This window comes from Galeopterus variegatus, unplaced genomic scaffold (genome assembly GCF_000696425.1).
Source record: "Galeopterus variegatus unplaced genomic scaffold, G_variegatus-3.0.2 Scaffold3722, whole genome shotgun sequence".
NCBI classification, from domain to species: Eukaryota; Metazoa; Chordata; class Mammalia; order Dermoptera; family Cynocephalidae; genus Galeopterus; species Galeopterus variegatus.
The window spans coordinates 148,783-161,260 of NW_007729833.1; the positions used below are offsets into that span (position 1 = coordinate 148,783).

Below are 12,478 nucleotides of genomic sequence, written 5' to 3' on the forward strand. Positions count from 1 at the left end.
ATATTGAAAAAAAAAAAAAAAAAAAAAAAAAAAAAGAAATGGGAGAAGAATTTTCAGAAGAGCATAGACACCTCTGTTGAGCGAGTTAAAAACCAATGTCTTTTTATGGGTAGCAATTTGAGGTGTTTTCTAATATTCCAGGCACAGATCTTGCTCTGAAATGACAAAGTACGATTTCTTATGGGCAGATAGTGTGGTCATCAGCTAGTCAGATAAAATAAGCTGATGTGAAATATACAGATCCCATTGACCTTCATGGTAATTAGCTATTTCACTGGCAACCAAGAAAGGACCCGAGGATTTGAGGCTCTGGCCTGTCATTGTGACATTTTACAATTAGCAGAAGAATGAAAAAAAGATACATGCATATCTCTATTAAACTTTCTCTTTTCTTTATAAGATATGAACTACATGTGTTATTTTTAAAAAGGAAAATGTGTGACCTAGAAGACTATTTTCGTCACAACCAAAGATCCCCCATCCAGAGCACAAAGTTTCTTAGTTTCTTTCACAAGTGAAAGGAAATCAGCTTCACTGACCCAGCGTGTAGACTATGACAGCAACATTTCTATTCATCCTTAACAATGACAAGTTAAGACCTAGAGCCTAGGGGCAGAGTCACATCTTAAATTCCTAAACCTAGTAAGCAAGCCCTTATCATGGGCCAGCTCAGCCCATCACCACCGTCAGTGTGTAAGGGTCTGTGAGCCACCTGTCCTCCTGTTTAGCAGGCTGCACGTCCAAGTGGCTGTAGAAGCACACAGCGGGTTTCTTCAGATTGTTCCCCAGTTCAGCCAGTATGACGGGAGGTATGGGAAGGCTCTGACCATCAGGCAGCTGCAGAAAGATAATGGATCACATTTTTTAAAAAATGCTGTATTGTTCTTCCTGAAAATTCAGAGACTTGACATGAGGAATCCTTCCCATTCTACCCCTTGGGCCCTGTAGAGCCCACATCATTTTTCTGAGCATCACTTTCTCCATCTCTAAAATGGGTAACATGAGACACTTTTAATTAAAATACAAAACATAATTGAAAGTAAAATACTTCCTTTATACACATTGACAATAGTATAGTTATTTGAACGTGATCTTGCATACAAATTCAGATCTCAACTGGCTTAAATTAGGCCATCAGAGTCCCAGAAAACATGGACCACTCCTAGGTTCATCAACGCTAAAGCAGGTGGCAGGGGACATTTAAGGTTCAGGTTGCCGTCACAATGTAGCCTTGATTCTCATGAAAGAATGCAGCTCTGTATATGGACCCTTTGATAAAAATGCATATGAATTTAGGGGGAAGGACAATTTGGGGGTCATTTGAACCATGTGAACAAGAAGTGAATAGTGAGGGGGGGTCCTTTCCATACCATTGGACCTTTGCTCCACCTGCGTCCAGCCCCACCCCCACCCCCAGAGTCCTGACATGACTAGAAATCATAAGACAATCTAGACACGAGGTGGAATGTTTCCTCATTATTGGGAATCGAGATTATGGGGATTTTGGTTGAGGATCAGGGTCAGCCCACCACCAGATGGACGCATGGCTGATGTCCATAGGGTGGTGGCTCCTTAGGTCGCAGGGAGACTGTCCGCACCTGCTGGGTACCCATGTCCATGGCGTCCACACTGGCCCCCAGGCTCTGGAGCTTGTCTGCAGCCACGTCCATCATTCGGAAGAGCTCCTGTCTGAAGCGAGGTGTGGGTTGAACAGCGTCAATCTCAACGGCCACCCACTCATTCAGCGTCTATGAGTAAAAGCAATGACTATGAGTAAAAGCAATGAGGGGGCCAGCATGAGGGGCGACCCCATGTCCACTGGGGGTGGGGACAGCGCAAGGACAGGAGATGGCAGCAGATGGCAGGTCCCTGGGTGCTCTATAGGGGCTCAAGCCCTGGAGACCATGCTGGTAAACACTGCGACATCAAAAGCGTCCGGCCGACAAGCTGGGGGCTGGTTAGAACCTGGAGGCCAGAGACGCCTGGTTAATACAGACTAGGCAGGACAGGTGGGAGGAAGCTTCTTCCTAACACCCGGCCTGAGCCCTCACTGGGTCCTGCAGGGTTGCAAAGAGGGGCGAGTTCCTACCCGCTATTCCTAGTCATTAAGAACTGAGAGGGCTGGCTGGTTAGCTCAGTTGGTTACAGCACAGTCTTATAACACCAAAGTCAAGGGTTCGGGTCCACCTACCAGCCAGCCACAAAAAAAAAAAAAAAAAAAAAAAAAAAATGAACCAAGAGCTGGCGGGCTCTCCCCAGCTGGGCAGCCAGGCTTTCTCCAGGACTCTTGTCTTCCCACAAATGCCCCTGGAGGCCTCTGGGTCACTTAGGTCACATGGATTTAACCTCAGCTGTGCTGCAGGGCTCCTCCTGACACCTTTGCACTTAGGTTTTGTGGCTGGCCCTCCCTGTACCTCTAGGACCCAGTGGGCAGCCTGACCCAGTGCTAAACTCCTCAGATGTAGGTGGCAGCTGCAGTTCCTGACCCTGGTCCTGTCTGATATAGCCGTGTGACTCTAGCTATGTTCCTCAACCTCTCTTAGCCTCAGTTTTCTCATTTGTGCTAGGAGAGTTCTGGTGGAGCTTAACTGAGATAATGTGTGTGTGAGACTTAGCACCCAGCAGACACTCAGTAAATGCTGGCTAATGTTGAATTAATAATAATCATTCACATCCACATGTTGGCACCTGAGTGGCTTATATTGGGATAGGCATCGTTTTAATGAAAACTACATTATTTTGGGTGACTGACCTTGGATTCCCCTCCCTCACTTATTTTGGTTTACTCTCTCTATCCTAGTTACAGCACTTTTACTTTTATTATACAGGAATTTATTTAATCTTAACTGAATGTTGTGTTTTACATTTTTAAACTGAACTTCATAGAGTAGTGTTTCTGAGTTCTCCCTAAACCACATGGATTTGGGTACGTTTGAGGAACTTGGGAAGAGGAAGCGTTTTGGCTGAAAGGCCCAAATCAGCATTGATCCCCACCACACGCCATTTCTAAGCCCCCTGTTAATTCCAGCCTGTTCTGGAAATCCCGTTCTGAAAATCCAAGAGACATTTATGTCAAGTTTATATTACAGTAAGAGGAAGGATTACATGATGGTCAAGCTTAGGAACAGTGGTCCGGACATCCGGCTTCGTGCCTTTAGCATGAAACACAAAGGTTGCACATCTACTTGTTCGCACAATGATATTCCTGAAATTGGTTGATTGATCCAATAAACGTATATTGAACACCTATCACATGCGAGACAGGAGACCTTGAGGAGCTCCCAGGCTGCTGAGCACAAACAATTGCCCTCAGTGTAGGGGCTGTGGTGGTGGCCCAGATGCCCAGGTGGGGCTGAGGGAGCCCAGGAGAGGGGGATGAGACTGCAGGACACAGCAGCTCCTGCTCCTCCCACTCACTCCTCCCTGTCCTCTTCTGCTCCCTCTTTCCCCCTCCTCCCCCGCATTCATGCCCATGCCATGTGCAGACAGCGTAGGGTGAGCTAGGAGTAAAGGTGAGCCTTAAACAAACACTGACACTGAACTTTGCAGAGCTCTCCAGCTCTCCAGCTCTGTCTGGACCTCACCTAGAGCCAGGTGGTTTTATTTACAGGTTAATCTGACGGACCAGAGTAAACGTGAGCCCAGCAGAGTCTGCTGGTCATCTCTCAATGGATGTCCCTAGATCAGGTGTGCTGGAATGAGCTGAGAGTGCCCCCTTTACAAGGAGTGGTCAGGAGGGATCTCTTACATAGATCTAGTGAATACTGATTAAAGAGGAGTCATAGGCATTTTAAATGTAATTAAGTTGTCAGGCCAAAAAATCCACATCTCCCAGCAAATAATCATTTCACCCAGATACCAAGGGGCATAATCCAAGCTTTTTGTACGTATGGTTTCTCCTACCTGCACAAATTCATTCTGGTGGAGATCAATGTATTGGAAGACGCTCTCTAACAGGCCGGGGGGTGGTGAGAACGAGGGGACATCCCCCCTCAAGTGGCAGCAACCAAGCAAGGAGAGATGAGCCTGTGAAGAGTTGATGGGGAGGGACAATTGAAAATAAACACTGGCTTTTGGACTTTCACCTTTCAAATAGTCAAAGGAAGGCTGTTACCCAACACAGCTGTTTTGATTCAGTTAAGACTAAAATAACAGAAGGTGGTAGAACTAGAAATGTCTTTTTTTTTTTTGCTACCTCTTTCTCCAAACACTTCATTTTCAATGCTAACACATTTTAATAAGACAGAAACCAAGTTAACAAGTTTGTCTTTAAAGAACGTAATTCATTTTATTCCTAGGTTGTAGTCTTTCTTTCGCTCCTTGTGAAGGTAAGTGCACCTTTCAGGTGTGAAGGGCACATTTGGAAGAGAGAAGAGTGAGGTAACACACACACACACACAGACACACACAATTTCTATGTGGGGTGAACCACTTTACGAGAAAAAATGATTTGTGAGGAAAGCCTAAAATCCTCTGCAGTATTGCGGGGCTTCTTTTCACCAGCTCCTGAAGTTAGAGTACTTTAAAAAGAAAGCAGGCAAAATAAACATATAAATGATGCTGTGATAAATGACATTGGGGGACTGAGAATCAGCCGACTTGGAAGACCCCAGAGTGCAGCTCTGTCTTTCCGGCTCCCTGCCACCTCTCTGGCACTGTCTTCAGCCGCCGATGGGTCCATCCCTCCCTCGCCTCTGAATGAGGGACCTGCCCAGGACTCTGGTCTCCTCCCTTCTCAGTCACCCTCAGCCCGTGGTGGTGGCAGGCTGGGCATGTGGTCTCCCCTGTCCATGCCTGTGAGATAACTCTCCCACAGCATTATGCCAGGACCCAAGAGAGGTCCTGCATTTCTCAGACCATGGATCTCTGTAGAATGAAGAACTCAGAGCCATGCAAAAGGACCATGCTCATGAGCTGGCCATGAATTTTGGGGGCTACCTTGGATGCTGCACCTGCCTGGAGCCTGTGGGTGTGGATGCAGGGATGGAATCCACTTTCCCTCTCTCTTTTCCTGACCAAATCCCTCCCCCTGCAAGCATGCACATGCATGACTTTGAGCAAGGGGTGCCGATAAGAAGCAATAGTCATGGGGAGCTCACGAGCTCAAATGTCAGGAGGGCCCTCACATCAAGTTCAGCCCTGCCAGATCCCAGTTGTGTTACTTTGAGTAAGTTACTTTGCCTCTCTGAGCCCCTCAACTAACATCAGGGGCTTGGCTTCACTGTTGCCGAGGACCCAATCAATCGGATATTGAAAAGCATGTGGCTTTGAGTGAAGAGAAGGTCACCGGCTGCCAATATAGCAAGCAGCCAGAATGACCTGAAAGGCAGACAGTGTCATCATGGGAGCAGAGAGGACAGAAATTAGGATGAATGCTGAGGGAGAAGGGGAGCAGGCTTGGGGAGGGGTCAGCAGGATAGCGGCTGACATTCAGGGCAGAAGTGTTTTTTTGTTTGTTTTTTTCTGGCTGGCCTACTGGGATCTGAATGCTTAACCTTGATGTTGCAACACCATGCTCTAACCAACTGAGCTAACCAGCCAGCCCAGGCCAGAAGTTTTTGACTTTGGAAATTTCCTTTCCTTTTTTTGAAGTAGGAGAGTATATCAAAACACTCTAATAAGATAGTTTAAATTTTGAAGTCCAGAACAATCACCCCCATACAGGGAAGTTGCCAAAAAAAAAAAGAATAAGATAGTTTAAATTTTGAAGTCCAGAACAATCACCCCCATACAGGGAAGTTGCCAAAAAAAAAAAGAAAAAAGAAAAATTGTGCATTTAGGGTTCAGATCTCTGCACTGGCCAGCCATCAAAAAAGAAAAAGAAAAAGAAAAAAGAAATAAACCAGAATAATCATAATTTTTTCAAAGAACACCAATTTAAAAATTGGCAAAAGATTTAAATAGACATTTCTCCAAAGAAAATATACAAATAACCAATAAGCACATGAAAAGATGCTTGACAACATTAGCCACGGGGAAATGCAAATTTTAAGAATAATCATAAACTATCAAGAAGTGTGCTACTGGCTGAAGGATACACAAATACAACAGTCAGACAGAATTGAAAGTCCGGAAATGAACTCTCATATTTACGAAGAACTGATTTCCAGCAAAGGTGCCGAGATAATCTAGTGGGGCAGAGAATAGACTTCTTACCAGATGGTGCCAGGACAACTGCACGTCCACATGCAAAGGATGAAGTTGGACCTGTTCCTCACGCCATGTGTAAAAATTAACTCCAAATGTGTCAAAGACCTAAATGCAAGTGCTAAACCCATAGAACTCTTAAAAAAATATAGACACGAATCTTCCTAACTTCTATCAGGCAATGGCTTCTTAGCTATAACACCAAAAGGACAGGCAACCAAAGAAAAACAGATAAATTGGACTTCATCAAAAACAAAAATGTTTATGTTTCAAAGGACACAATCAAGAAAGTGGAAAGAAAACCCACAGAATGGGAAAAAAAATTGCAAATTATATATCCAATAAAGAACTTGTGTCTATTATTTAATGAACTATTGCAATTCAATAATAAAAAGACAAATAACCCAATTTAAAAATGGGCAAAAGATTTGAATAGACATTTCTCCAAAGAAAATATAGAAATGACCAATAAGCACGTGAAAACATGCTTGACAACATTAACTATAGAGAAATGAAAATCCAATCACAATGAAACACCACTTCATACCCACTGGGATGGCTAGAATCAAAAAGTCACATTTCAAGTGTGGAGAAATTACAACCTTTATACACTGCTGGTGGAAATGTAAAATGGACCAGCTGCTTTGCAAAACAGTCCAGCAGTTCCTCAAATGATTAAATATGGAGTTTCCATGTGACCCAGCAGTTCCACTTGTAAGTGTATACACAAGAGAAGTGAAAACATATGTCCATACAGAAACATGGACATGGATGTTTACAGCAGCATTATTCATAGTAGCCAAAAGGCAGAAACAACCCAAATGTCTGTCAACAGGCGAACAAATAAACAAAATGGGGTGTATCCACATGATGAAATATTATTTGACCATACAAAGGGATGAAGTTCTTGGCCATAAAAAGGAATAAAGTGAGACACATGCCACAGCACGGATGAGCCTTGAACACATCTGTCCCATTTATATGGAAGTACAGAGTAGACAAGTTCATAAAGACAGAAAGCAGATTGGTGGTTACCTAGGAGAATATGGGGGGGTGACTGCTAATGAGTAGGATGTTCTTTCTGGGTGATGAAAATGTTCTAAAACTGATCGTGGCAACAGTTGTACAACTCTGGATATGCTAAAAAACATTGAATTCCACACTTTAAATGGGTGGATTGTAAGGTATATGAACTATATCGCAATACAGTCATTATAAAAAATAATAGTATAGCCACTCATTTCACAATACAAATGTATTATTGAGTATGAGAAATGTACTAAGTAGTGTTGAAACTCAAGATAAAAGTGAGCCATGCCTGTCCACGAACGGATCAAGAACTTGGTCCAGTAGATGGTGCTGATGAGCTGTTCACGATCCCTCTGTGGCCTCAGTTCATAAGAGAATGAGGCTGGATCTCCAAGCTCTGTGGGACAGAGCCAAGAGCCAGGGTGGCACACAGGAAGGTGGGAGTGGCTCCTGTGGGCCTCCAGGAATTCAGGGCGCCCAGGAAAGCTTCAATGTCGGCTCTCTGAGACAACATAGGCTGTTTTTTGTAACCCATTCTTCTAAATAAAAATTCAAACTTGTATTGTTCTTTTTTATTCAGACAATTTTCATTAAAAAGAAAGTTTGGTTTTTTTCCCTTTTGCCGCTAGATGGTGTGGGACCTTAGTGTTACTGGCAACATTGTCGGTTTTGGGGTTTTTTTTTTTTTTTGGTTGCTGGCTGAGACCAGGTAAAGTTATTTGGTGCTCCTCTCCAGTGCAAAATAAAAAGGGAAATGTGAAGAAGCCGCCGCAGGAGAAGAAGGAAAGCAGCGGCTGTCAGGAGAGAGAACAGTTCAGATGTCAGTGGGAGCCCGTGCCCGGGCATGGAGGTGCTGCTGCGCAGGGCTCACTCTACAGGGCTGGTCACGGTGGGGCGGTCCTGGCAGCAGGGCTCTGGCACAGCGTGCTGTCACTCCACCTCTCACCACCTGTGCGTTTCTCCCCCTCCACGGCTGCTGCTGCACTTTTGCCCCCAGGCCCAGGGGACTGGCTGTGGGTGCGAATCCTGCCCTTAAGGTCTCTGGGTGGGATCTTTGCTTCCCTCCCTCATGTTCCTTTACCTTCTGTCTGTTTCCTTGCGTTGTAGTCGTGCCTGATCTTGAACTACTCGTCCAACGAACATCAGGGGATTTAGAGAGTTTATTCCTGGCCTCTTGCCTTTGCATAAAGAAGAAAGAGGAGCTGGGTAGGGCTGGCTGGTTAGCCGGGTTGTTAGAGCGCGGTGTCATAACATGGAGGCCTGAGTGTTCGGATCCGCACGCTGGCCAGCCGCCAAAAAAGAGAAGAGACGGGGGCTGGAGAAGAGGATGGTGAAAATGGGGGCTTGGGGTTAGGGGCCAGGGCAGGGGTGTCCTGGTCATAGAATGTATTCTTGGGGGAGGGCACAGGTAGCTCTGTGGAGGTTGATCAGCTCTCCCTTGGCCATGGGACACTTATGAGAAATTCTCTTTGCTCAGGAGTTCCAAGCGCCCTATGCTTGGTCTTATCTTTAAAAATTTATCTTTAAGTACTTCAGCTTTTAGAAGGATGTCCACGACCTCTGCTGTGCTAACCACCCCGCTCCCAGTCCTTCCTCCCACTGCGGCCCGTCAGACGCTGGCATGGCTTCACCATCCCGCCCTCCCCCGGCTCTAGCCAACAGCTGGAGGGAGCTGCACGGTCTGTGTGCTGAGCCGTCAGAGCCTTGGCTCTGGCCTGGACTGCCTCGACCGAGGACACGCGCCTGTCTCCCACCGAGCAGCAGGGATCCCAGACAGAGGCTGGGGGCGGGGCGCTGTGAGCAAACCCTCTGCTGCTGCTGGTTTCACTCTTTGTTCTGACACTGAATAGAATAAAGAATAGAAAGTGAAAGCGTTCTTGCCTCCACCCTGCAGGGCCTGGGCCAGCCGTGGGTCCTTGGGTACATTAGCCAGACCCTTTTCCATGGGAAGAAACTTTAGTGCCAGGTCAACTTGGACACCAAGAATTCTACTCACCATGTCCTCTAGAGTCCTCATGTGACTTTTGGAAGAGGATGCTCAGTCCTGTTTCTGCTTTGATGAGCTTGTGATAACAAAAAATGTTTTATCAGCCTAGATTATCTCACCATGGTAAGGTTGAAAAAACAAGAAGAAACAGGCTTTTCCGGATTCTGCTGATTTCCTGCAGATAGAATAACTCACTCTGGCAGCAAGTCCCCAAGTGAGAAAGGAGGCACCTGGGGCATGGCTTTCTCTGGAGAGCAGCCCGGACAAACTGTGGGATGGAGGAACCAATTTCAAAAGCAAAATTCCCCAGAAAGTCCCAAGAACTGTGTTTCTCCACCATCCTCTAGTCAGGTCTGATCAGTGAGTTTGACCCCAAGAAGAGCTTTGGCTGAGGCCAAGTTTAGCTTAGACTCATTCCCAGAACCAAAGGTGATGCCCGCACGCCACGTGCAAATGGCTGGACACACTAACAAAGGACACCCTGTTTGCCAAGACGCTAGCAGAGCCCTTGCCTGAATGTCAGGCAGGGCTGTAAGAAGTTAGAAGTTACCAGAAGCCAGGTTGGGAGAGAAACAGCACCAGTCATGGGTGGCTCAGGGCAGGTGGCAAGGGCTCTGAAACAGGGACCACAGCAGCCACCATGCAATGACAAGGGTACACACAAGATAATGCATAAATAGCACCAGCATCCGCAGCCTGCAGCCCATGCAGAGGACTCTATCCTGGATAGGAGACAGCTAGTCCAACAACCAGGAGGCCACCAGAAAGAGAAAGTTTGCATGGGCAGCGAGTGTTGCTAGTGTGACAGTGGCTGAAACTACATTGACTCTGACCCTGTGTACGCCCTCCAGTCTAGCCAGGGATCTGGACCTCTCCAAACATCAACCAGAGGGACAGCCCAGATTTGCACCCCTTCCAGAGCCTTCTGTCATCTGGAAACACGAGGGGCAGCTTGTAGCAAATGATAGTGAATGAACTAACGGAGATTCTTGGTTTTTCCTCCACAGGAAGGAATCTAATGACAATTAAGTTGATACAGTGAAATATACTCTACTGGTGACAACACTGTCACCAGATAAAGCCAGATTGTGAGCCCCTCCATGGCAAGAGCATGCCTCTGATTCAGTTTTGAGAGGTGAAAGGTGTAAGTCCCAAGCCTTCAATGGGTTTGTGCTGACACTGCAGCCAGAACCCGGGTGAACTGTCCCCCACCAGTGCCACTCACTGCCTTCTTTTTTAATTCTCATTTGAGTGACCTTTGAGTAGATATGTTAATAGGATAAATACCTGCGGGAGAGATTGAGTGATCTCAGGAAACAGCAGATGACATCAGGTGTTCCGGCAGCAGAACTAGAGAGAGAAGGATGGGGGTGTGGGGTAACGTCAGTGGCAGCTGTGAACCAGGACAGACCGGGATTTAGGACAGAAGGAGGGGGTTGATTAGGAAGAGAATGGAGATTTCTCCAGGAGTCAGAAGAGGAGGGTCCGGTGGAGACCTGGTGGGACCAAATGCAGCTGTCACCAAAGAACACCTTTCTTTTTTCTAGAAACCTGTAATTACCAAATACTCTAAAGCTCACAGCCAAATTGTTCTGACTTCAAAGCCTGGGGCTTTAGCTGTCCTTGACGGCTGGGAAGCAAGGTTCAAGGGATAAAAGGAAAAATAAATTCCAGGACTCGGCTGCCTTTTGGAACAGTATCCAGGGCTACTTTCTTAGTTGTGAACAAAAGTTCTACAAATACAAATTCAAGAACAAGGGCACATTCAAGGAAAGGGCAGGGACTTTCCTGTCCCTTTGCATTAGTTTCCCAGGGCTGCTGTAACAAAGTACCCCAAGGTGTGTGGCTTAAACAACAGACATTTATTCTCTCACAGTTCTGGAGGCTAGAAGTCCTAGGTCAAGATGTCGGCAGGGCTGCACTCCCTCTGAAGGCTCTAGGGCAGGGTCCTCCCTGGCCTCTTCCCAACTTAGGGCTATGGAAATAAGGGACACAAAGTCCTGGCCCTCATGGAGCTTACATTCACAAGAGTCAGGCAAATAATTATTAAGTAAACAAATAATAGGATATTACACAGTGAAAGAAAATAAAAATCAGGGTGTGCTGGGTTGAATAATGTCCCTCCAAAAATTTATGTCCACCTGGAACCTCAGAAATGTGACTGTTATTTGGAAATAAGATCTTTGCAGATATGATTAGTTAAAATGAGATCATACTAGAGTAGGGTGGGCAATAAATCCAAAGACTAGTGTCCTTCTAAGAAGAGGAGAGGACACAAAGAGACACAGAGAAGATGGCCACATGCATATAGAAGCAGAGACTGGAGTGATGCAGATGCAAGGTGAGGAATGCCGAGAGTTTGTGTCCCTTATTTCCACACGCCTAAGTGCTTAAGCACTCACTGCCTGTCACAGAATAAGACCCCCACCAACATTTCCTGAATAATTAAGTGCACAGCCTTGAAGGATACCATAGTTGTTTTCTCTAATGTTCTGCCTCAACATTATATAAGAAATGCACAACGTGTTACTAACAAAACTACCCAGCTATAAGCATCAAGAAGGGAAAACCAAAATTTTAATCTGGGCAGAGATTTTTTTTCTGCTTGCAGTCTCAAGAGTCTCCAGTCTCCTGTACATGCCCAGCTGGCCGGTTGCTCATCGCTCTTCCACCTGCCTGGAGTTCCCTGCTGCTCCCTCCACCCACCCAAAGCCTTCCAACCTTCCAGCTCTTCATCTGCAAAGCCTGTGCCGCCGCCGCTGCAGCCTGAGCTGGGACCCTCTGTGCTCCTGTGCATCCGACCAGCGCTGCCCAGGTCAGAGCGCTGGGGACAGTGCCACGTGGGGCTGTCTATGTCTGCTCGTCTCCTTCTCTGTGATGCCCGATTCCTCTGAATCCGTGATGTTCCTCAGTCTCATTGGGATGTGTCTGACTCATACATTTACTTATCTTGTTCAGTCCTCAGAGTTCATTTTCAAACTCAAGACTCATTAGTCTTCTTTATTGTCATTCTGTAAGATATCTAGTCATTCTCTGTTCTGATGTCACTTTGCTATTTTTTGGTTCTAGAACTCCTTCTACAGTTGGAGTTTTTTGATCTACTCTATATCCTACAGGTCTCTTAGCTTTTAAGTCTTTTTTTTCTTTTTCTCCCTCTGCTCTGCTTCCTGCCAAATTCTTCATAAAATTTTTTTTAATTCATTAGTTCTCTCTTTGGCTGTGTCCAGTCCAGAATTTACACTATTGGGTGATATAGAAGATCCTTAAGGAGGGTTCCCTTAAAGGCTTGCGTTCTCTGATCACTGTGCCTCACGA

At 45.9% G+C, this 12,478-nt stretch overlaps 1 protein-coding gene across 1 annotated transcript in view; it reads right to left on the reverse strand.

Moving 5' to 3' along the window:
- The window catches only part of CNDP1 (carnosine dipeptidase 1 (metallopeptidase M20 family)), a 44,947-nt gene that overhangs the window by 23,692 nt on the left and 8,777 nt on the right, over positions 1-12,478 (reverse strand). The window contains 3 exon segments of the mRNA XM_008585802.1: positions 675-837; positions 1,599-1,748; positions 3,904-4,026. Of these exon segments, the coding sequence (XP_008584024.1) occupies positions 675-837; positions 1,599-1,748; positions 3,904-4,026 (436 nt within the window).